The sequence below is a fragment of the Thamnophis sirtalis genome, unplaced genomic scaffold, assembly GCF_051295495.1.
Source record: "Thamnophis sirtalis isolate CommonGarterSnake01/CBP01778 unplaced genomic scaffold, rThaSir2_p1.2 scaffold_4, whole genome shotgun sequence".
Lineage (NCBI taxonomy): Eukaryota > Metazoa > Chordata > Lepidosauria > Squamata > Natricidae > Thamnophis > Thamnophis sirtalis.
Genome location: NW_028261384.1, coordinates 8,524,753 through 8,550,889, shown reverse-complemented (window position 1 = coordinate 8,550,889; position 26,137 = coordinate 8,524,753). Strand labels below are relative to the sequence as shown.

Genomic DNA, 26,137 nt, shown 5'->3' with positions numbered 1-26,137 from the left:
ATTCATTTGAGAGCCGTAAGCATAGAAGAGTTTAAGCACAACTGCTTCATTACAAAAGAAGGGAAATGTGGACTTTCTGATTTAATTATTCCATAGCAAAAAAGGAACTGCAGAGACAATCCTTGCTGAACCTCATTTGCAATCTGGTATGTAGGCAAGACAGCCTGAAATAAACAGGGAATCCCACAAATGTGAGACAACTAGGCATACATTCAGATTAACACAAATGCCTACTCTTCAGCAGTTCCTTTTTGTCTTCAGCTCTAAGGAACATAAAACTTATCCAACAGAAAATGGTGTAAGATTATCCCATTACAAAGAGACTTTGAAGGTGAACTACTGCAATCTTTATCTGTTTTGACAACTAGCAATAGCAACAGCAATAGCACTTAAATTTATATACCGCTTCCCAGTGCTTTTATTGCCCTCTCTAAGCTTTACCACACTGTGTAAGTGGTTTACAGAGTCAGCCTATTGCCCCAAGCAATCTGGGTCCTCATTTTACCCACCTCGGAAGGATGGAAGGCTGAGTCCTGAACCTTGAGCCCCATCAAAATTGAACAGATACAGCCTTCAATATACCACTTTCTAACCACTGTGCTCTAACTTCCTATCTGAAGTTATCTATATGTAGGACTGGTATAATTCGTTTCAACATGTCTGGAAGCACCAGATCTGTGTTGAAACATGTAAATTCCTTAAATCACTGAAAAATATAATGTACCATCATCAAACATATTGGAGAAGTATATCTCACTTCATAAAAGACCAGGCGATAAATCTCCTCTTTCTAGAAACTTAACATCACACTCAATAGGTAATTGCAGAAACTTTAAAGATATGCCAAATGAGCTATTTTAATTGCAAATACAAAAGATGCAGTATGCACACAGAAGAACCATCCATCACAGAGCACACAGGAATCAAGGCTTATTTGTGCACATATCAGATTAAACACAGATGAAGGAACTCTGGATCAGAGACAGAATCTTAGAAGAGCCATTTCTTCCATTGTAGCAGAACATTGAATAATAGGAATGTCCCTTCAATATGACATTTGCTATCATATGGCCCATATTTGAATAATCTAAATAACACCTATAGATCCCCTTTTTCCATTGGGCTTTCTCCCCCCCCCCCACAAAAAACCCCCATATTTTTATCTAAATTTAATTAATCTGACATTTCATATTGAACCAAGCGGGCATTTCCTTGGCCGAGACACATTTCCAATGATGATCTAGATGAAATTTAAACTCACCACTTGAAGCAGAGCCAGGTAACCAGCACCAACATTGTCAAAGTTGACTTTCACTACGGTCCAGTACAACTCTCCAGTGTCATTCATGCTTTGACACTCACTCTTGTTGTTGACAATTGTGTGGTTCAAAGGCTCATCGCCTTCTGTCTTGTTAATGCATTTCCCAAATTTGCCGGCAAACAAGTTGACTCCCATGATGCTGAAGATGAGCCAAAAAATGAGGCAGACAAGCAGAACATTCATGATTGAAGGGATGGCCCCTACCAAGGCATTCACTACCACCTTTGACGGAGGAGAAGACAACATTCAGTTAATTGCAATGGATCTGCTGTGTAATCCCACCTAGAACCTAGTTGCTCTACACACCTCCTAACTCAAATTATACATCCCGAAAAAAGACAGTTTAAAAATAAACTTATTTAGCAAACGTAAGTATGGAAGTTTCTTCTGTTTACTGTCTTTTTTTTTTAAAGAAAAGACAAATGACTTTCCACAAGTTCATTCAACTCAGGGAATTAACTAACTTATCCATCCAAGATTTTGTGTTGTTCTAATAAAAATGTATTGATACTGTACAGGTAGTAGTCAACTTACAACAGTTCATTTAGTGAACATTCAATGTTGCAACGGCACTGAAAAAAGTGATGACATTTTTTTCACTTGCAGCATCCCCATGGTCATGTGATCAAAATTCAGGCAACTGACTCATATTTATGACGGTTGCAGTGTCTCTGGGGCAAGTGATCCCCTTTTGCAACCTTCTGACCAGCCAACTCAATGGAGAAACCAGATTCACTCAACGACCGTGTTACTAATTTAATAAATGCAGTGATTCACTTAACAAATGTGGCAAGAAAAGTTGTTATATGGGGCAAAACTCACTTAACAATTGTCTGGCTTAGCAAAATAAATGTTGGGCTCAATGGTAGTTGTAAGTTGAGGACTACCTGTATCTAGTTTATTTAGCAATGCTTTTGATATCTGAGCTCTTCTCATCAAGATACGATTCCCTTCCATTGGCAGCTATATGAAAATAAGCGTCAAACTTCCCAGATACTGAAGCACAATGTGGAAATGCCTCTTTTGTTGTGTTGACATGGAGCCATTAAAGCAATATTCAGTTTCTGGAACCAAAGTTGGCTTTATAATGTGGTGTTGCTGCTCCCTAATTTATCTTGGCCATCAAAAGCATATAGAAGAGCAATATTTTATGAATCATTATTGTCATAAAATGCTTTTGCCAGCTGAGAGCCCACTGTGTAGGACTTACTACATGTTTAATATTTATAGGAACCTATCTTCTGATTAATAATTAATATAGTATTGTTTATCAAAGCTCTAAGATGCATCGGCATACCTATGGCTCCAGTAGATATGCCTAGAATGAGAAAGGGAGATTTTCTTCCAATTAACAAATATATCCAAGGAATAATCTTTTGAAACTCACATCCAGTTTGTACAAACATGCACACACACTATAGATACGAGCAATTCCAGCATGTTTGAGTATGCATTCACATGGAACAATGTAATGTAGGAACTGCATATTCAAGCTACTGTGAGCATGATTATTAAGACGTAGCTATGAGAATTGCTGCAAATTATATTCATGGTCATCTGTGTAAACATTCTCAGAAAGAGTGCATGGTTCTACATGATTGAAACTGTTCATTTGTTCAAAACACTTGCATACATCATTTCCATTCATTGCCTATTAAGGCCTGTATCATCACAATAGTTGGATTGAAATCAATCCCGTAATTTTTGATTACATTTAAAACTGAACTACAATTTGGATTCGATCTCCAGATTTTATTCATTAGACACCTGTAAATCAATGAAATCCTGGAAGATTGAGGGCCATTACCATCATATCAATTCAGGTACTGAATGATATAACTCAGGATCTCCAGACTTGGCCACTTTAAGACTTGTGGACTTCAACTCTCAGAATTCCTGAACCAGTCATGCCGGCTATGGAATTCTAGGAGTTGAAGTCCACAAGTCTTAAAGTGGAGACTCCTTATCTCATATAGTGGAAGAAGGCATCCCTCTCTCTCCTCTAGAGAAGAGGACAACATTTCTGCTTGGTGGCTTCATCTGACCTGTATCATCTTTCCTCCATTTTTTTGATATGGTCATGATGCAGATACCTGCATCTACTCTGAACATTTTTGAGACTAAAACAGAGGACTGTTTCCCCAGTCCTTGATTTATCACTGGAACACATTCTAGTAACAGAAATTAACAGAAATTCCTTCTTGCTTTCATTTGTTCAAGTTTTCATATAAATTTCATATGTTACAAATTTCTGCTTTTCTGTATCTTCCCAGCAGGATCAATGAGCAATATAAATTATTTCATGATAATTCACGCAAAGATAATACTGCATAGCTGAGGACAGAATTATGTAAGATCTGGTCAAAAGACCAGGAATGTAGATTGGAATGAGGCCAATCCACTTTGGAAAAGTTTAAGACCAAAGAAACATACATCAATCAAGGCAAGATAACACCATTGTGGTAAGAAAAGTCACATTTGCAATATTGTACTGAAGCAATGGAGATGGATATTTTAGCAGGATAAAAATTATCACCTCAGGCATGAAACATTTGAGTAATATTGACATGCACTCCAACAGACAATACAGTAAATTACAGACACATCGCTCAAGTCATCAGTCACCAATCTCAGGTATAAAGAAGGGAGGAATTATGCACACAGAACATGAAAGATTCTATATACTATTCAGCAAAAGACAATACTGACTAAACAAAAAATGTAGGGTAGAACTGCAATTGCCTTGTGTTCAGATGATCTGAGCTGAATTACTTGGAGATGATTCTCACAATTGTTACTTTCACTGGCTTAAGACAACCTTGCCAGCTCAGTAACTCCGTTTCTCCTCCTCCTTGTTTTTATCAAGTGCAAATATGTCTCTCTTTGTTGATTTGTGTCTTTGATCTCCGTATCAGCTTTTACTTCACCTTCCTTGGATTTCTGGAATGGAGGCTAAGCTGTATTGATCTCAGGAAATCACACGTTGTTTCAAGTGTCAATCGAATGATAGGAAATGTTACATCTCATCTAATGAGTCCATTGTAGACTTTGGGACAAGCCAATAATATAGTTGATTTATTTCGATGCAGCACATGCACTTTGGTGTGTTTTCAATGTATAATTTATTACACTTTAAACACAGAATACAGATACTATGAAGTTCTCTTGAAAACTTCATACCTAATATTGTTTGTAAGATTTACACTCTTTTTCCCCTCCAGGAATCAAGGTGGTGTAAGCAGCATTTTTGCCTTCAATTTTATCTCCTCAAACAAACACAGCCTGGGTTGAACTGATGGAGTTAAAGTTAACCATTAAGTATCTGAGATTGAAGATGGGCTTGTAGCTGGGTTACCCCTGTCCCAGAACAGCAATATAACCCCCCCCCCCCGCCACATCGGTTTAGGAAATGAACATTGAAAATTCACTTATTGTTAATTTTTGTACTTGTATTATACAACATTTTTCCATTTGTTCAAATCAGCCTTTACCCACAGTAATGGAATGCGTGGATGACCTTAAAGAAAGAGAGGATAGAGGCAATCTTCAACTTACAACCACAACTGAGCTCCAAATTTATGTTGCTAAGTGAAACACTTGTTAATTGAGTTTTGTCCCATTTAATGACTTTTCTTGCCACTTTTGTTAAACAAATCAGTGCAGTTGTCAAGACAGTAGCATGGCTGTTAAGTGAATCGGGCTTCCCCATTGACTTTCCTTCTCAGAAAGTCACAAAAGGGGGATCACATAACATCCCAGAACACTGCAGTTGCCATAAATATGAACCCGTTGCCAAGCATCTGAATTTTGATCACATGACCGTGGGAATGCTGCAACAATCGTAAGTGTGAAAATGGCCATAAGTCACTTCTTTCAGTGCCATGGTAACTTCAAAGGGTCACTAAATGAACGGTTGTAAACCAAGGACTACTCGTATGGCCAGGAAACAATTAGAGAAGGGGGCAGGAACCTAATAGCTGTCTCACTTAGCAAGAGAAATTTTGGCTCAATTGTGGTCGTAAGTTGAGGACTACCTGTATTCCCCATGGAGGAACTACTCCATAATGTCCCCAAAGAGGCGGTGTGCTGTGGTGGGGAAAGTGTTGGACAAGCAGCAGGGAGACCCCAGTCCAAGCCAGCCCCAAGCCCAGGATTTTCGCTAGGTGACTTTGAGTCACTCACGGTATCTCAGGCTGGCCTACCTCACAAGATTGCAGTCATTGGGATAACATCTTATGGGAAACACCTTGAGCTCTTGAGGAAAAGTCTAACAAAAAAGGTTACATTGACAGCATACCCAATAGTGACTATAGGGAGGAAGAATGTGAATCAGGGACATGGTAAGTGGGGACTGAGATGTATGTTAATGCAGGGGTCTCCAACCTTGGCAACTTTAAGACTTGTGGACTCCAACTCCCAGAATTCCTCAGCCAGCAAAGCTGAAGTCCACAAGTCTTAAAGATGCCAAGGTTGAAGAGCCCTGTGTTAATGCATTAAAACATTGGTGAGAGTCAATCGTTGCATTGTACCAACATCACTTTGCCCATGGCTAAATCCAGATTATTTGTATAGAATTCTGCAGAAGATGCCCACAACATTGTGGGTGTCCTTACCAAACTCTTGCAATGCTCTCTCCAGCCATGGGAAACATACCATGGATTAAATCAGGGGTCTCCACACTTGGCAACTTTAAGACTTATGGACTTCAACTCTTAGAATTCCTCAGCCATCCATGCTTAAAGTTGCCAAGTTTTGGTGACGCCTGGATTAAATAATAAAAGATAACCTTGAATAAATAAACTCTCATACTGTAAGACTACCTTGTCAAAATTCCTTGCATTATCCGTAACAACGGATGCATCTCCATCAGCAATCAGCAACCTTGTCTCATCATGAGAAAATATTTATATTAATGATAGCCTGGAGAGAGACTGGTTACAAGAATGGCCTCTGCGCTAAAGAATATTTTACCAGCAGACAAAGATTTGGTGGGTTTTTGAGGAGGTATGACAGTGTGTTCGTGTGTATGTGTGTGTGTCCCCGAAGACGTCCCCGTGGTCATGTGGCCGGCATAACTAAATGCCAAAGGCGTACGGAACACTGTTATCTTCCCACCAAAGGTGGTCCCTCTTTTTTTTACTTTGCTTTTGAATTACTGGATTGGCAGAAGCTGGGACAAGTAACAGGAGCTCACTCTGTTACGCAGCACTAGGGATTCGAACTGCCAACCTTTCTGATCGACAAACTCAGCATCCTATCTACTGCACTTCTGTGTGTGTGTGTGTGTGTATGACTTTTACACTTCCCCTTTTCTTCTGAAAGCTAGTAGACATGAGACAATTTAGATTATGTCCCTAGTAGCCCAGGAAAACTTTTATGAATAGGTGTGGCCTCACTGCTTTTGTGGGTGCCATTTTTAGTGACCAAATGAATGCACGATTGCCTGACACCCCCATAGTTGTCATTTCTGTACGTTCCTTTCTTTTAACCCCCACCCCCAGGCATTTTACATTTCAATCGTTCCATTCATTTGTGCCTATACTGCCTTAGGAGGGCAGCTGTTTTGTAGCTATATGGTACAAGTAGTCCTCAGTTCATTTAGTGGCCATTCAAAGTTACAACAGCACTGGAAAAAAGACTTATGACCATTTTTCACACTTGCGACCATTGCAGCATCCCCATGTCAAAACTCAGACGCTTGGCAACTGACTCATATTTATGACGGTGGCAGTGTCCCAGGGTTGTGACCTTCTGACTAGAAAAATCAACGGGGAAGCCAGATTCACTTAACAACTGTGTTACCAACTTAACAACTGCACTGATTCACTTAACAACTGTGGAAAGAATGGTTCTCAAATGGGGCAAAAATCACTTAATAAATGTCTCACTTAGCAACAGAAATTCTGGATTTAATTGTGGCTATAAGTCAAGGACTACCTGTATTTTGCTTTCCACATGGTTATTACTGTTGTTTGATTTTATTGTCATTTCATTATTTCCATTTTTCATCAGCCCAGACAGCTTTTGTTACTGGGCAGAATTAAAAACAGAGTAAAGAAATGTTATTAGCCAAAGTAAAATTCTGAAGAGAAACATATCAGAAGAATGACTGGGAGGCAGTGGTAATCAAGGTAAGGATGATGGCAGAGACACATGTAATTTGGTCCTTGACAGAGTAAATTTGTCCAGTGACCATCATTATTGCAAATACACTACAAGACGTTTCAGAATTAAAAGAGGTGATTTGCAAATGGGAGCACCATGCAGAGTTAAGGACAAATGCACAAGATACAAACATACACAACCATGCAAATAAAGTTAAAACAATAAATACTCAGAGACATGCAGTCCCTGTCATCCTCATATCCAGAATTTCCCCAACCATTTTCCTGGGAGATAACATAATAAGGCACAAAAACTCAGAGCAAAACATTTGACACTTCTCCAGGTAAATTATTAATAGCATAATGCTCTGCTGATGTTTTTACATCTTGGCCAAATTCCCTTTTAGGACAACGAATCCAAGAACCATCAATAGCTGAAAAGACTATTATTGCGATAGAATGTGATGGATGAACTACAAATCTAACAAAGCTAATTTCTTCAGTGCCAGGGAAGATTTTCATATGGGTATTTATTTTGACTGTCCATCTGTAGTTTAGTTTGGAAGCAGGTACTTTTAATTGTGCTGTCCTGTAATGTAACAAGATCCAAAATAACTATCTGTTTCTTGTGTTGTCTTCTTTTTTTGAATGACAGTCTACCAGGAGATCGCGCTTCCTTGATAATTATTATTTTAGTTTTATTTAAAAAAAATCTTTTTTGAGGAGTTGAGAGAGTGGGATAAAGGAAATTTCCAGTACTTCTAGATAAATTATCTATATTAACTGTGATCTAGATCAATCCAGACTAATTTCTACATTCCTGTTACTGCATTGCAACACCCCTTCTTCTATGGTCTTAATTCAGGATCCTCACACCAACTATTTATTAAAAAATTCAGCCAATACCCATTCAAGGATAAACCCTCTGGTTAGGCCTTCTGCCAGATACACGTAGTCCTTGACTTACAACAGTTCATTTAGTTACAATGGCATTGAAAAAAATGATTTATGGCCGTTTTCCCACTTAAAACCATTGCAGCCTTCCCATGGTTGCGTGATCAAAAGTCAGACATTTGGCAACTGGCTCATACTTATGATGGTTGCAGTGTCCTGAGGTCATGTACCTTTTGCGACATTCTGACAAGCAAGGTCAATGGGAAAGCCACATTCACTTAACAACTATCTCGCTTAGCAACAGAAATTTTTGGCTCAATTGTGATTGTAAGTCAAGGACCACCTGTATACAAACAGATGCGGATATGCTAGAGCCCTGTTTTTGTATATAGCTCAGTGTCTTCTTAAGATGGTTCTTATTTATTTACTTATTTAGTGTATGGCATACTATACATGGACTTGCAATATATATTAACATTTCACCTAGACTAAAAAACACAATAAAATATGAATGTTAAAAGGTATCTACATTCACATACCAACATCTAACCTAAATAAATATAAACCTAATAAATGGGATAGGACTTCTGCTTTAGCAGAAGGGGGTTGGACTAGAAGACTTCTGAGGTCCCTTTTAACCATTGAAGCGCAGTATCATTTATATGGGGGGGGGGAATCAGATGCCAGACTGTGGTATATGGCCTCAGCTTACATCTGGTGACCTCGCAATCACTCTGAGGGGAGCATACTGTGTCCTATTCACACAGTGAGTCCCAGCAGGTTTCGTGTGCTGTTCAAATCCTATTCAGGGTTGTCCATTGTTGGCACGGCAATTCAAAGCCTGCCACCTTCTGCATGGTATCAATTATATGCCTTCCTACGTCTGGGAATTCAGTTGCTTTTCACTGGTTCTTAGTATCTGAGCCCGATAGCCAATTAAGATCTAGGAGGCGCCTACGATGTCTTATAGAAGGGATGAAAACCTGTATGGTCCTCCAGGCAGGCCAAGAATTACTACAAAGCAACATTCGGTGACTTCTAGAACCTTAAACCAGGGGTGTCCAAACTTGGGAACTTTAAGACTTGTGGACTTCAACTCCCAGAATTCCCGAGCCAGCATGGACACCCCTGCCTTAAATTATCTATTCACTCTGATCAATGCCATTAAAACCAACTGTCTGATCATTCCTCTTACCACCAACTCCAGAACTGGAACAGCAGCTTTCTTAAATATTTTAGAGATTCTAGCTCATTTTTTTTTGCCTTTTTTGGGACTTGACCACTCAGAATGCCAAGAAAATGAAAACTAGAAAGGGTAAAGAGAGGTATATTTTTTTCAGTTCAAGGGCAGCACACAGTAGGTATGTTGGAGAGAACCTCTTCACGCCACGACCCATTCCGTCTTTGCCTTAAGCTGCTGCCCCATTCAGTTCTGATGCTTCAATCAATCCACTATCACAGGCACCATTAACTTCAAAGAAGTTGTGCCGAGTTCATTAATTTCAAAACTAGGCTTTTGGTTTCATAATATGTTCCCCGAGGGTGAGCCATTGGCTATTATCATCCTTCCTGCTTGATGTATTTGTACCTCGGCATTATAGCTACTTAATCTCTCTCTCCTGGGACTTGGTTCCCCTCTTTACTCCACCCCTGGCACATTGTAATATATAACATAGCCTGGTAATAATACTAAGCCTTAGTGCATCTGAGTCATGGTTAAAGATGGCTAAACTTACTAAGAATATGCAGGACAGGTATTTCTAATTATTCCTCATCTAACTGAAAAGTCAAAGTCTTTCTATTCCAATTGCACTCAGCTGGGAAACATATGTGTGGGTGGGGCCTGGGTGCTCCTTGGGCTTGTTTGTTTTCTTGCAGATGTTTCATTACCCACCTGGATAACATCATCCATGTTGTTACCTAATTTGGGTAATGAAACGTCTGCAAGAAAACCACCAATTTCACAGAGCACCAAGAACCCCTCTCTTCTCAACCCTGGGCCACAATTATTTTTCTTTATTGGTAAACACATTTGTGGCATAGACAACTCTAGCAAGCTAGTGTCTTTGAGCAACATGAGCCTGATGACACAATTGCACAATAGGCAAATGGAATGTTGGGATATCTAACGCAACTCTTTTGCATCACGAGGCGCATTTCCTGGCTTCCCTTGACCTCACTTCTGTGGATACTTGTGGCTTGGAAAGAATTTACTGACTGATTTTGCAGCATTTTTATACCATCTATTTTACCAGGGTGTCAGGCCTGCAATTATATTCCTTTTAGAATTTTGGCCTGCCATACTTTCTCTTATTTCATTATGCTGTTTTTTTAGTATAGTTGATGGGAGGGGGGAATAGACAGGAGTAAGATTGTGGAATGTATTGTTATCATTCTTTACTAGAAGCCAAGGTCATCCTTTGTCTCTGTACCAGTACACCTGACCGGAAGCAGCTGGGTGTGAATGCCAGTGTGGAAGAAGAAGATTGGACCATGTGATGGATTGTGGTTGTGGGGACAAGATCATGAACTTTTAACTGGATGGAATTCTGATGTCATTTCCAGTATTGGGATTTCATAGCATAATGCCAACATGTCTGTCTTATTAAAATGGAACTTTAAGGATAGTTTTGCCTTGGTCTCTTTGAGCTTACAAGTTTGCACCTTCATTAAAAGCTGTACATTTTAATCAGGCTTCCTACTTTTTTGAAAGATGGATTGTATTCTCGCATCCTTTCCTATTCAGACAAGGTCTTGAAGGAGAGTCTTTGGTAAAAGCATCAGGCACACAAACTTCTCCGATCTGGCACTTTTTAGGTGCACTGAAACTACAGTTCCCAGAAATCACAATATTTCTTGTTGCCATATATGGGGTATTACTGGGTAAGTTGGAGCTACAACGTAGCAATTCAGGGAATATGGGTAGTCCTTGACTTACAACCATTAATTTAGTGACCATTCAAAATTACAACAGTATGGAAAAAAGTGACTTATGAATGTTTTTCTTCCTTATGACTGTGGTAGCATCCTCATGGTCACATGATCAAAATTCAGACACTTGGCAACTGGCATGTATTTATGATGGTTGTAGTGTCTCTTGGGGTCATGTGATCCCTTTTTGTGACCTTCTGACCAGCAAAGTCAATGGGGAAGCCAGAATCACTTAATAGTCATATTACTAACTTAACAATTGAGTGAGTCATTTAACAACTGAGGCAAAAAGGTCGTAAAATTGGGCAAGCTCATTTAACTGACTCACTTAGCAACCAAAAGTTTGGGTTCAATTTTAGTCATCAACCGAAGACTACCTGTTGATATGTAGAACTTAGTTCAATTACGTTAGGAAACTAACACTTGTCTTTTAGAACTATTCTATTTGTAAGTGGCCTAAATGGGCTGAAAAATCAAATTTGAATAAATCTTATTTGATACTGACATGATCTCATTTCTGTAAGAGGCTCCACTGTAGTTCAGAGTCCTCAATTCTACAAAATTGTGAGCAGCTGCAGAAAACCTGAAGCGTCTGAAATGCACTTGGCAAATTGGGCATTGATAGATGCTTTCATCTCTATATTGATCTTTGCTCTATTAGTCTGCCTAGTCTAATGAACTGTACTTAAGACATTTGGGAAGAGGATGGTTTTCTTGAACAGCTCTCTGCTGACTTGCTCTTAACCCTGTGCAGTTGTAAGGCTGTTTAATAATACCCTGTATTAATACCTCGCTTATCTCTTTGAGTGACTGAACTGATCTCAGGTCCCAAGGAGGCAAGCAGGAAGATTTTGAATTTTCCTAAACTCAGTTGATCAAATGAGTTGAGGGAAGAAAGATGGGCAGGGAAAACAAGAAAGGTTCAGGAAAAAAAAATAGAAGAAAAAAGTAGAAATCAGTGATAGGTGCACCAGTGGAGTTGAGGAATGCAAAGTTTAAAAAATGTCTCCTATGTTAGACTGCTCTTTAGAAGGCCAGATCCTGAAGAGGAAACTCAAGTACTTTGGCCACCTAATGAGAAGGAAAGACTCACTGGAGAAGAGCCTCGTGCTGGAAAAGATTGAGGGCAAAAGAAGAAGGGGATGACAGAGAAGGAGGTGGCTGGATGGAGTCACCGAAGCAGTCGGCCGGAGATTAAGTGGACTCCAGAGGATGATAAAGGTCAGGAAGGCTTGGAGGAATGTTGTCCATGGGGTTGCGATGGGTCGGACACGACTTCACAACTAACAACAATGACGTTAGCTGTACATGGATCACGTCAAAATATTTCACCTGCTTTCTTTTCTTTTTCTTCTTTAACCCTTTAACGGAACAGGGACCAGACAGTCTTTTAAACAGGGGCCTGCAGTTTCCTGGGGTCACCGTTTGTAAACTTCTGATAAGCAAAGTCAACAGGGAAGCCATTTTCACTTAACCTGTGTTACTAACTCAACAGCTGTGGTGATTCGCTTAACAATGGTGGAAAGAAAGGTTGCAAAATGAGGCAACCCTCACTTAACAAAAGTCTGATTTAGCAACAGACATTTTGGGCTCAATTGTGGTTGTACGTTGAGGGCTGTCAATATTATCTAACATGGATGCCCAGCAAACAATTGCAGAAAGATGGTAGGTGTGAGAATAAGTAACTTGACTGAGGTTGATCATTGCTTCCATCGTCTTTTCCTGACAGTTTTCTTAGCCCACTCTGGAAATACAGTTTGAGATAACCAACTGCAAATTTATCCCTCTATTTCTTTTGCCTCTCCGGGTTGCATTTACCTGGAAAGTCAAGCAGAAGGAGTTTTGCATGAATTGATTTCTTATAATGGAGTTATAAGTGGAATTCTCCATTTTATAAAATTATTTGAGTCGGTTGAAAATTGTGTTTAAGCCACTGAAATAATTAATACCTAGCCACAAATAGTTAATTTCCTCTCAGCTGTTTGATTGGCTTCTTTGGTTAATATTTTTAAGAACAGAGAAGTGTGCATTTTAAAAGAAAGAGCAATAAAACCAAATACAGTATATCAATTAAGGAATTCAACCATGCTTTTAACTACAAATAATATATTTTGCTCCTTTGGTTTTATGCAGGCAGAATGCATTACTTATTCTTCAATTACGGAGAAGATTAAATGTACCAATATGGCACCATCATGCAAAAATAAACAAGAAAGAATTATCCAACACAGACATACATGCACACCTACGCACGCACACACATACAAATGCCATGTTCACAAATAAAGTGAGATAGTAACCAAGCATACAAATGAACATCTCTCCAATTGCAAAAGTACCTTGTAACAGACTTGGGCTGCAAACAGAAACCCCCTTTCAGAGTCTTGCAAAGTTTTACAAATCCTCAGTTATCAGAAAATAATTTGGCACATTTGTGAGCATGGTTAAAAAAAAGAGTGAGCAAGCAAAAGACAGAGCAACATTTACTTATTGCAAACGGGTCTTTTCTTTTTAGTATTTCCCCCCCCCCTCTTGATCACATACTTAGCAAACAGAAATCTGTATTTCATTCTGCAAACGCAAACATTGTATTTTTCTTTTTTCTTTTTATGTTTGCATCTCCTCTATATACGTGCACCAAGCTCAGAACCTTTCAAAACAGCCGTAGCTTGAAATACTGCAAACGGAAACTAGAAAATGGAAAGAGCGGAAACCTCGTGGATGCTCCCCCACCCCGTTTAAAAACAGGCTTGTCGACACCTTGTGCAGTGCACACCAAATCTCCGTAGCAAATGTCACAACCAAAGGATGTCAATGAACAATTGTCCAAGTGCATGCATGCATACATGACCTATGCAATGATATGGCTTCCTATGCAATGAAACAGGAAATACAAATAGGTGGCAGCAGAAAAAGATGGAAAGCCAAACAAGACATGACCAATCCAGGCCCCACTTAACCAGGATTCATCCAAAGAGAAAGACTGTCAGCCCTCTGTCTTTTACAACTGGTCATAAAGATGGGAAACAATCAGAGTTTAAATTCATCATGATTAGCTTTTGTAACGCAGCTTTCCTCAGAGGTGGGGAACTAATGGCCCCTTTATGACTTCTGTGGACTTCCAGAACTCCTAGGAATGGCTGACATAAAAGGGGCCATCATTGTTCCCCAGCCCTGGGGAATCTTTCTGAATCTTTTCTGGGGTGTTAGAGATTTCAGGTCCCATCCTCTTCCCTCTTCTGAATGATGAACGAGCTGAGGTTAAGAGGTATTAAGAAAGTGGCATAATAAAGACTGGAGGAATTTGTAAAAGAAATTGGAAGAAATGGCTGACTACAAGGAGGGCATTGGATCAAAACGCAGCCACCCATTTAATGCAATTTTCTCAGTCTGATGTCAGTGACTACATGCAGAGGCTTACAGGTGAATTTGGGAAGGAAAGTTTACAAAAACTTGTGGTCAATTCCCATTTCATAAAAACTATAAAGAATTGTAGAATAATAGAATTATTATTCTATAATTATCTATGGAGTTATAGGTAATCAGAAAGGCTATTTGGGTCATCATGTTAATATCCTTGCTTGGGTGTCTATAGAGATTCTCAGCCATCCAGTCCTAGTGGTCTCAAAGGTGCTTCCCCCACCCCAAAAAAGGCAACTGAACCATTTTTACTCTTTCTCAAATAAAAACCAGCCCAGTTGCCTTTTGTGGGGGGAGCACCTTTAAAATAAGGAAGATATTTAAATATTTAACTTGCTGGCATTACCTAAGTGTTGGTGATGCCAAAGCACTAGTCTGTCAATATTCATACACAGATTATAATTGCTCGATATCAGGGGTGTCAAACTCAAGGCCTGTGGGCTGGATCTGGCCCGTGGGGTGCTTAAATCTGGCCCATGGGGCTTGCCTGTAAATAGCAAAGGACCGGCCTGTGGTGCCTCTGCTAGCAAAAATGGGGCATGGGGGCATGAGAATGACCCCCTGGCCCGATTTGGCTGGCAATGTACTGCAGGGGGCCATCCAGGCTAAAAAAAGGGTGCAGGGGGCTGCCCACAGCCACCCCACACCTCATTTTGGCCAGCAGGATGCTACAGGAGACACCCGTCCTGTCTTGACACCCCACCCACCCCCGGCCGGCCCACAAAGGAGAACTACAATGCTGTTCCAGCCCTTGGAGAAATCCAGTTTGACACCCCTGCTCCATATGCCTGACATGGGCTCCAAAGTGGAGACCAACATTCAAAATATATAGACAATATTTTGTTTCAGGACTATTTTTTGCATATATATTTCAGGGGCTGGGTTTCTTTGAAATCAATGGAGTAGTGGCAACTTGTTTTATGGGTTTTCACTGAAGACGGTGGCTTCCTGCTGTGAGAAAATCTAACCAGGAGCAACAGATACAGAAAGTCTGATCGTGAATCAGTCTTGCTATTTAGTATTTGTGTTCAGACAGTAAAGTATTAATCTGCTTTATCTCTGGATAGAGAAGGATTCAAAAATATTCAATTCTATATTCTATTTATCCATATCAGGAGTACAATATCATCGGCATGACTCTCGGCTCATGTGCCCACTTTAACTCTGAGAATTTAGAGCCTTGAAGGGCGGCACACCAGATAGTGGCCAAGGAACAGGATCTATCCTGTGGTGCCCCCCACCCCCCCGGTTCTTCCCTCCAAAAAGCATCTACCAAGTGTCCGTTCTATTATATTCCTGGAGTCAGACAAAAATGTATTTATTCTTCAACTTTCCAATCTATTTATATAACCACATTATATGATGTACAGGCAGTCCTAGACTTAGAACCATTCATTTAGTGACTGAAGTTATAAAGGCACTGAAAAAAGTGACTTATGACCATTTTTCATATTTGTGTCCATTGTAGCATCCTCATGGTCACATGATCATAATTTGGGTGCTAGGCAACTGGCATGTATTTATGACAGTTGCACTCTCCTGAAGTCATGTGATAACTATTTGTATAACATTCCCAGATGGTTTCTGACAAGCAACATCAAGAGAAGACAGTCAGATTCTCTTAATGGCCACATGATTCACTTAACAACTTCAATGATTTTGCTCAACAACTTTGGCAAAAAATGTTTATAAATGGGGCAAAACATACTTAACCACCACCTCGAGTAGCAACAGAAATTTTCGCTTCAGTTGTGGTCATAAGTCAAGGACTACCTGTAGTCAGATTTTGTGATGTAACGAAGCCCTTCTACCTAAGCGCCTTTCAGTATTTTCCTGCTTGAGTTGTTTTTATCTGTTCTGTATTTTTAACCGTGGTTTTTAGTTTCAGGGTTTTTTTTTTTTACTGTGACACATATGGGCTTACAAATCAATTTGGGGGGAAATGTTTCAAAGGGCAACGTGAATTTTTAAAAAGGAAAATTAAGAGACAGGGGAGGTGATTGGAAGTTGTCCTAATTGAGGTCTGGTTGTCAACCAGATGACAGGTTCTCTGTAAACAAGGCATGAACCGGGATTAGCGCAGAATGAAATCCACCAAGGACGGGATCAGTCCAAGCCAAAGATAATTCCACAAGCAAGCAGCCTAAATTTTTAGCAGCAGCAGCAGCAGCAGCAGGAAGAGGTGGAAGAGGAGGAGGAGGAGGAGGAGGAGGAGGAGGAGGAGGAGGAGGAGGAGGAGGAGGAGGAGGAGGAGGAAAAAGAGAACTCCACTGCAGGGTACAGGATCAGCGCCAATCATTTCACATAAAGCCTGGCATGAAAAATGAGAACAGAAAGACCACAAACACAGAGATGATGGGATGGAGGAAGGGCCTCACAGCATGCTGCAGGATGCTCATGGACAGAGAGGCTCTGCTGATGGGTCTTGTAGTAGTTGTTTTGAAATTGAAGTCTTACCCTCATCCCTTCAAATCGTGAGAGTGCTCTTAAAGGCCTCAGAGCTCTGAGGGTCCTAAGGGATTTAATGGGACCCATTTCGGAGTATCCAAGAGAACTAGCTATGAGGCTTATTAGTGAGACCTGAAGGGAGACACAAAACGAAGAAGTCCAAACTATTAGCAAAAGTCCTACCATTCGGCTTCTCTTCTCTGGATTTGCACCTGTAAAGATAAACCTGGTTAATTGATTGAGGAAGCAAGAACCTAAATTGGAGGGAAGTGCACCATTAACTCATGGGGGAGAGGGGAAGCCGCTGCTACAGAAATATTTTTTTCCAGGACACAGAGCTATTGATTTCCAATGCAAAATGAAACCTAAGAATTAGGAACTGTCAAAAGTGGTAGGATGATATCGATATGCCTGCAGTTCCCATTTTCCCCTCTAGATGACCACATTGAGCTCCAAAGAATGTCAACATTCCATCAAAAGAGAGAGACCAGAAATCAGAGAGACAATCAGTTCTGAAGCACAAAATTAAGTTTTCCTATATTTTTCTCCAACTGAAAAGAAATAGTAGCGGCACAGTACTATCCTCATTTTGCAAAGACTATAATTTTGTACTTTCAAGATGAATGGCTTTATATTATATAAGATCTGTCTGTCTGTCTGTCTGTCTGTCTGTCTGTCTGTCTGTCTGTCTGTCTGTCTGTCTGTCTGTCTATCTATCTATCATCTATCTATCATCTATCCATCTATTATTTACCCCTATCCTATATTTCTTTCTCTCTCTCCTATTTCTCTCTCTCTCTCCATCCATCTTATTTCTTTCTTTTTCCCTTTTCTCTTTTTCTCTTTCTCTCTCATCTCTCTTTCCTTCCATCCTATCTCTTTCCTTCTTCTTTCTTTCTTTCTTTCTTTCTTTCTTTCTTTCTTTCTTTCTTTCTTTCTTTCTTTCTTTCTTTCTTTCTTTCTTTCTCCTCTATCTATATCTGTCGTCTGTCTGTCTGTCTGTCTGTCTGTCTGTCTGTCTATCTATCTATCTATCTATCTATCTATCTATCTATCTATCTATCTATCTATCTCTCCTCTCTCTCTCCCCCCCCCATCTACCTATCCATCCTATTTATCTATCATCTATCCTTACACATAGACATGCACCCCCATACATTACACCCTCATACACACTCAGGCATCACAAACACACATACCCTTCACCCCCACAGCACCTGCAACATTGCTGTTGCTATAGAAGTTAGCCTGCCTGGGAGACCCTTTCCCTGAAAAATTATACAGTTTGTGCTGACTGTAAAATGAAGTTGCCATGTTTGTTGTTCCCTGCAAAAGAGAGAGAGAGAGACAGAAAGAGACAGAAAGAGAAAGAGAGAAGGTGATGGTTATTTTAGAGGAACACACTGCATAGACATGGAAAGGTTTCAACCCTTACCCTTATGCTCTCAAACCGGGATAAGGCTCGGAGGGGCCTCAAGGCCCTGAGGGTTCGCAGTGATTTCATAGCAGCGAGGTGGTCATAACCGAGAATTGAAGCTATCTGGCAAATAACTGAAATCTGTGCAGATTGAATGGAATTTGAAATTATTGTTCAAGATAAGCAACAACAGGATTTTTTAAAAAGAAAGACAGGAGAAAAAAAAAGAAAAGGTGAAAAAATAGTGACTTAGGGAAAGATTCCAATAACCAGGATAGATTTCAATAATTTCAAAACAGCATGAATGAGGATTGTGAGTGGGTTATGTTTGTAATAAATATAAAATTATACTTGTAGGAAAGTCATTTCTCCTCAGCTTGCTTCAAGAGAGGGGGAGGGAGGGAGGGAGGGAGGGAGGGAGGGAGGGAGGAAGGAAGGAAGGAAGAAAGGAAGGAAGGAAGGAAGGAAGGAAGGAAGGGTAAATTGTGTGGTAGAATTAAATTTGGGGAGAAAGTTCTAGCTGGGATTTTTAAAAAAATTGAAAAATGGAGCCATTGATGAAAAAACAGATAAATCAATTCTGATCAAAATGGGAAGGGGGGGGGAAAGAATCCGAAGAGCATAGTGATCAAAGAAAGCGCCATAATCTCGCTCCAACAACTCTCTGAAAATTACATCACACAATTCCCAGCCATACCCAATAGGTGGCTACTAGCTATTCTTCTACTTTGCAATCTGGAACGGTGATCTCTCCCTTCCTTTTTCTAGAGATCACCTAGACCAGTGGTTCTCAACATGTGGCTCACAGACCCCTGGTGGGGGGCACAATGTCATCATCATATGATTTGTGCTTTCTAATACTTTGAATCTTGACTTATGTCTTGGTCCGTGGCCATGGTTCATGGCCACAAATGGTATTTAAAGGAAGTTCATGGTGAAGAAAATGTTGAGAACCACTGATCTAGTCCACTCCTATCTCAGTGCAGGGATCTACTAAACTACCAACCGTCCAGATTCTGTTTGAAAACCCCCAGCAAGCAGAGCCTCCCCTTGGTCTAGGGAGACCATTCCTCTGCTTAACGGCTGCTTACCATCTAGAAGGACTCCCTATCCTTCAGCCTGAAGCTTCTTTTCTCTTCTTTAAATCTCACCTTTTAGTCTTTGTCTTCAATCGCAACAGATGACAAGTTTGCCCTCTCTTTCATAATGTTGCATGACAACCCGGCCCTTTATTGCCATAACTCCCACACTTGCCACATTTGGGGTAGCCAAATGCATGATTAGAAACTGTTGAATGACAGCAAGCATCGTTAGAGCACTGGGGGAGAAAACTAAGGTCTGCTTGATCAAGAAGGTTTTGTGAAAGCACCTGGTATTATATATCCTTACACAGACAGCTGTACATTATGTCTGTTGCAGAATTGCTGAAATACATTGGAAGAAAATGGATTCTGGAAAGTTATTTTAGGGAGAAGTTTGGGGAAGGAAGGAAGGAAGGAAGGAAGGAAGATGAGAAAAAATAAGGGAAGGAGAGAGGAAGGGAGAATGGGAAAGTGGGAGGGAGGGAGGAGAGAGGGAGGAAGGAAAGCAGGAAGGAAGAAGGAAGGAAGGTAAAACTAGCATGTTAAAATTCATTAGTATGTTCTCCATTTCCACCAATGAACTTAATATCAGCTCATTTGTCGCTATTTTCAGCTTTGTTTAATGAATAAGTTTTCTTTTCTTGCATCAGGAATGTAAAAGGAGACAGGCAATTATTTCTTTTCAGCACAACACATGGAAAAGTTTCATACTCAAGGTTGGTGAGTCAGTTCCTTTGTCAGTTGCTTGTATATATGCCATCCTTGTATATAAAACCTGGGAAAGGGTCATAGTCCAGTTAACTAACTGGGATGGGGTGGGGTGTTCAAATGATGAAGTGCAAAGAATAAAGTAGAAGGAATGTTCACCTACCCTTATTTTCATATAACCTTGATCTTTTTTTAAAAAAAAAAGTAATATAAGTTGCCTTATACCACATCATACCATTTGCCCATTTAACATGGGAATTCCCACATTTTTTGGTTCAGTGGACACATTTAAAATTTTGAAAATGTTTCATAGGCATGCATGCAAATCAGCTACCATAAAGGTCAGTCATAAAACATCAATTTCTCTAAAAAGCAAAACGGATCAGATTGTTCCCTGACATCCACCTTGACAAGACCTCACTGGGGCAGCTACAGGTTCTCTATGACTTGGGGGGGGGGGGCTTTTATTCTCCTTTCTAAGCAAAGGTTTTTATTTAAATTCCTAAAGATCCATGTCTTTAGAGGTGATGTAGGACTCAGAGGTATTCTTGGGAATAAAGATCATGTCTAGGACTGGGGCATCACTTTGCAGTACTTCTTTTCCCTTCCTCTTCCTCTCTACTTAAAAATTGGTGGACACCCTGCAAAATGTAATAATGACTAATGGAGCTAACCCGATGGCTCAGATACTGTTCAGTTAGGTGAACCGTAATAAAATTCTTTTTCTCTTATTAGTATCATTATTATGATTATTATTAGTTTATTATTTTGTATGTTCACTGGGAGCTCATGCACTGGAGACAAATTCCTTGGGTGTCTAATCACCTTTGGCCAAATAAAGTATTCTATTCTCTTCCCTTCCATTTTATTCATTTAGTGACTGTTTGAAGTTATGACATCACTGAGAAAAGTGATTTATGACAGTTTTTCACATTTACGTTTGTTGCAGCATCCCCATGGCGATTTGATCAAAATTTGGTTGCTTGTAACTGCTTTATATTTCTGTCATTTGCAGTGTCCCAGGATCATGTGATCACCTTTTGTGATCTTCTGACCAGCAAAGTCAATGGGGAAGTCAGATTCATTAAAGTTGTGTTGCTAACTTAAAAACTTCAGTAAAGAACTTTGGTAATAAAGGTCATAAAATGGGAAAAATCTACTTAACAAGTGTTTCACTTAGCAATCAAAATTTTAGGCACAATTGTGGCTGCAAGCCGAGAACTGCATTCTATTCTGTTCTGTTCTATTCTGTTGTTCTGTTTTGTTCTATTCTATTCCTATTCCTATTCCAGTCCAGTCCATATTTATCTATTCCATTCCAAGTGTCTATAAAACATTAGGATCCTGAAGAATAGATTGAATTAATTTGTTAAGATCTTGTTAACAAGACTTGCGGTAGTCCTTTTTTCTTTTCTTTCTTTTTTCTTTGGATTCAAATCCTTTTTGGATGAAGATGGCTGCTCTGACAATTGGTACTTCAAAATGCAGCGGTCATGTTTCTGCCCTGCTGACAGATTTCCACTATATTTATTCTAAGAATTCATTATAAAAGGTTGTATTATTGGCAAGGCCTTGAAAAACAAGAGATTTTCCTTGGGTCAAAACAACCCATCTATATCTACTGATTTTGAAAGGATTTCATTTCTCCTTGATAAATTATGTTTCTATGAGAAATTCAAACAACACAAGTCTTGGGTTGATTTAACGTGACCTGAGATTTTTTTTTTTAAAGAAATAGGCAGATTTCAAAATGCATACTGACTGTCTTGAGCAAATGGAGAAAAATGAATATCTGTACTTTTCAATTAGACTTCCATCCACCCACTTCCTCTTTGACTGACTCAACACAAATTGTTAAGACTGGCTTCTTTTGGTGAATTTATGTGATCCTTTCTCTTCCTCTGAATGTCATACTCATACTCTTGCTGGAATGTCTTTCTATGGAGGTCTCCATAGAACAGATCTGAGATCCCGAAAATGGAGCTGGGAGTTTTAGCTCTTTTCTGTTAAGGATAGAAGTCCCCAGTACCTACAGAACATGCTTTATAACACTGGAGAAACCAATGAGTTTAGTCTACTGAGAAATACAATTAGTTGTTCAAGATGGCCAAGGTCATTAATTAAGTATAACATCCCTTTCTGACTCCAACTCTGTTATTCTTTTATTCTTCCTTGGCTTCTGTATCTGATTACATTTTCTTTCTGACCTAAACTTACTTAAGTGGCAATGTTACACTTCAACATTATGAGACAAAAAAAGTAGGTGGCAATTATTTTTTCTAGCACACTTGTGGTGGAAAAAAAGATTGGAGCTCAAACATAGATTAGTGTAATAGAAACATAAAATTCCTAGATTTAAATAGTCATTGGGGTTATTAAGTCCAACCCTTTGCTCAATTCAGCAACCGTAACAAACTGTTTATCCAGTCTTTCCTTGAGTACATGAAGGAGGGCACACCCACCTTGATGGCTAATTATCACTATCCAACCACTGTTTCATATACTACAGATAGTCCTCGACTTACAACCATTAGTTTAATGACTATTGAAAGTGAAAGCATTAAAAAGAGTGATTTATGACCATTCTTCACATTTACGACCACTGCAGCCTCCCCATAGCCATGTGATCAAAATTCAGATACTTGTCAACTGGCTCATATTTATGACAGTTGCAGTGTCCGAGGGTCATGTGATCCCCTTTTGAAAAGCAAAGTCAACGGGGAAACCAGATTGACTTTACTACTGTGTTACTAACTTAACAAGCACAGTGTCTCACTTAACAACTGTGGCACGAAAGATTGCAAAATGGGTAAAATTCTTGGTTAGCAACAGAAATTCTGGGCTGAATCGTGGTTGTAAGTCAAGGACTACCTGTATTTCATGTTCCTTCATATCCATATCATATTTATATTCCTATCAAGGAAGCACCAAGAACACTGTTAATCACTTGCTTATATACAAGAGCAAGACATTGTATATAAGCAGAAAGCAATCCCCATTCCCTTCTAGCACTGATGATGTTACCTAGCTGGGTAACAAAATGTCTGCAAGAAAACAACCAAGTTCAGAGAACCCCTAGCCCTCCTTGTTCTTTGACTTTTCCTTTCTTCTCTATAAATCCTTCTTCAAATGTGTGTCTAGAAGTGGTCAGAGTGATTGATGTTGAGGTTGTTCAGAGCCAGGGGAAACATTTTCTTCTTGTGATTTAGAAAATACATACATAATTATGAGGCCTAAAATTGCATTTGTTTTTTTTGTAGCTGCAGCACCCCTGCTGGCTTATATTCAGCTTCTAATTGGCCCCTATTCCAAGACCTTTTACACAAATATTGTTAAAAAGCCAGCAACCCTTCTATACAAGTCCATTTCTTTTATATTTCTAAGTCAAGGACTTTGCAATTGATAAATGTGATTCTGTAATTTCCAGTCCATTTCTTTAACTTATCAAGATCACTTTGAATTATGTCATATGTCCTAGACATTGCTGGCTGTTAAAGCCACTCAACAGTAGGAAGCATAATTTGGGTGGTTAAGTTCGAGGTGACAGGTTGCATAATTCCTATTTCTCCTAGGCACAGCACTAGGAAGCCATTCAATCCTTACGCAACACTCATTAGTTCTCTATTTATTTCCGAAGTTGTTTTTTTACTTTAACAAGCAAGAGCAAAAGACAAGTATTTTTTATAAGTGTGGCGTTTTGGACAAACTAGAGTACTTCCATTAGCATTCAACCCACCCCCAGTTATTGCCAGTTATTAGTAAGATAATAACACTAATGTGATATATAAGAATGGAAATATAATATTTAGATTTCATAATATAATATGAAATATAAATAAATAATAAATATTAACAGTTGTCCTATTTCTTTTGGTCGGCTTCAACAAATGAAGCACCACTTAGATGATTGCACCTGGACAAGGGAAAAACATAAGAAACAACTCAGGACCTTGATCTGAAAAAGCCAGTTTATTTGTTAGATTTTTTCCCCCCTGCCTTTATAAGTAACTCTAAATGGCCAACATACATGATACCCTTTCTTCTTATCTTCCCCAGAACAACAACCCTGTGAAGAGGGTTGGGCTGGGAGAGAGCAACTAGCCCAGAGTTATTCAGTGGGTTTTCATGGCTAAGGCAGGATTAGAACTCACAGTCTCCTTGTGATTGGCCCAAAGCCACCTAATCCTTTTTCATGCCTGAGGCGGGATGGGAAGTCATGGTCTCCTGGTGATTGGCCCAAAGTCACCTAGCCCACTTTTATAACTAAAGTAGGACTAGAACTCACAACCTCCTTGTTTCTAATCTGATAACTTAATAAATCAAGGTGGCTTATGATGGAAGGAGAAAGTATTGGTTGCAAAACTGTTTCCCCCCCTCCTCTTTCAATTCTTCTCCATATTCATCTTTTCTAGGTGTCCTTGACCATAAGTAGCCAATTCTGAGCTAGAAATGGACAACTTCATGACATGTATAGACACCACAGATCTACAGTATCTGTGAAGTTCAGCATCCCATTCCACTCTATGTCCAAACCAATGATGTAATCCTCTCATTAAGCAGCATTTTAATAGATTTGGAGAAGAGGGAAATTCATAGAGTAAAATGCACTGTGCAAGTTACAAAAGGAAAGCAGCCCAAACCTATCAATTAATTAAAGCAAAGAGTATCATTGCTACCAGCTGTGACAAAGAATCAATGCGGAATGTAAATGTTGAAAATTGCTACTGTCTTAAGCACTTTTCTTGAACCGCATCAGATTTTGTTAAATCACATGATGTTAACAACAATTTGGCAGGAAATACAAATTGTCAAAAGGCTAATTAGTCAACTCTTCTTTTCATGCCACTGTGAATGCATTTGCTTAGTGGCAAAGACATGGTACTTCAAACAATCTATTTTGTACCTCCTCCTCCTCCCACCTCATTTTATTATAGATCCTAATTGTATTCCTACAAAATTTAGAGCTGATTGATCTGGGCTGCAGCACTCCAGGGAACCACTGGAGGGCAGCAAAGAGAGACAGAAAGCCTACCAATAAAGGAGAATATTTGTAGCTCAGGGTTAAAATGAGGGATCCTCTGAGCTTGGCTGTTTTCTTGCATAAGTTTCATTACTCAACTAGATAGCATCATCGGTGCTAGTAGGGAGTGGGGTTTGCTCTCAATTTATATTCAGGACAGGTTAAACCACTAGAATATAAATTGAGAAAACCCCCACTCCTTACTAGCACTGATGATGTTGTATAGTTAGGTAATGAAATATCTACAAGAAAACAACCAAGCTCAGAGACCACAGAAAGCAGGTTAATTGCAGGAAAGTGCAATGCTGCTTTTACCATTTGCCCAAAACCTGTTGCACTCTCTCCCAAGTGACAGCTGTCCCAATGGTACCTGCTCAGCCAAAAGTGTGATAACCACTTTGGTGATAGAATAGAATAACAGCGTTTGTCTTACATTTGGGGTTTGGAGATGGCTCTCAAAAAGGGACAGTACCTGGGTTCAGAAGCTAAGCGAGTCAGGCCTGGTTATTGTTTGGACGAGAGACCACCATGAGATCCCAAACTAGATTGGAAAGTGGAATAAAACATCTCCCACACTCCAAAAAAGTCAAGAAAACAATTTCCACGTGTTGCCAGGAAAGCTACACAAACATGTATATGAAATCACCAGGAATCAAAATTAATTTGAAGGAGGCTTTCTTCTTTTTACCTACTTTCTGAGTCTAGCCAAGGTCACGAAAGTTCTCTGATACCAGCAGGGAACATAAAATAAAATGCCACCTTTGGGGTTTCATAGAATTCTACAATTAGATT

At 39.5% G+C, this 26,137-nt stretch overlaps 1 protein-coding gene across 7 annotated transcripts in view; it reads right to left on the bottom strand.

Moving 5' to 3' along the window:
* Nucleotides 1–26,137, bottom strand: part of LOC106545622 (sodium channel protein type 5 subunit alpha) — a 351,125-nt gene that overhangs the window by 19,241 nt on the left and 305,747 nt on the right. For 3 of the 7 annotated variants that reach the window (XM_087712436.1, XM_087712439.1, XM_087712440.1), the window contains 2 exons: nt 18,554–18,676; nt 1,262–1,543 (listed from right to left, as the gene is read on the bottom strand). The exons of 1 other annotated variant lie outside the window; for it this stretch is intronic. In XM_087712436.1, the coding sequence (XP_087568562.1) occupies nt 1,262–1,543; nt 18,554–18,676 (405 nt within the window). Of the gene's footprint in view, nt 1–1,261; nt 1,544–17,127; nt 17,251–18,553; nt 18,677–26,137 lie in introns of all 7 variants that reach the window. 3 more of the 7 variants (XM_087712437.1, XM_087712435.1, XM_087712438.1) reach the window with 2 other exon arrangements.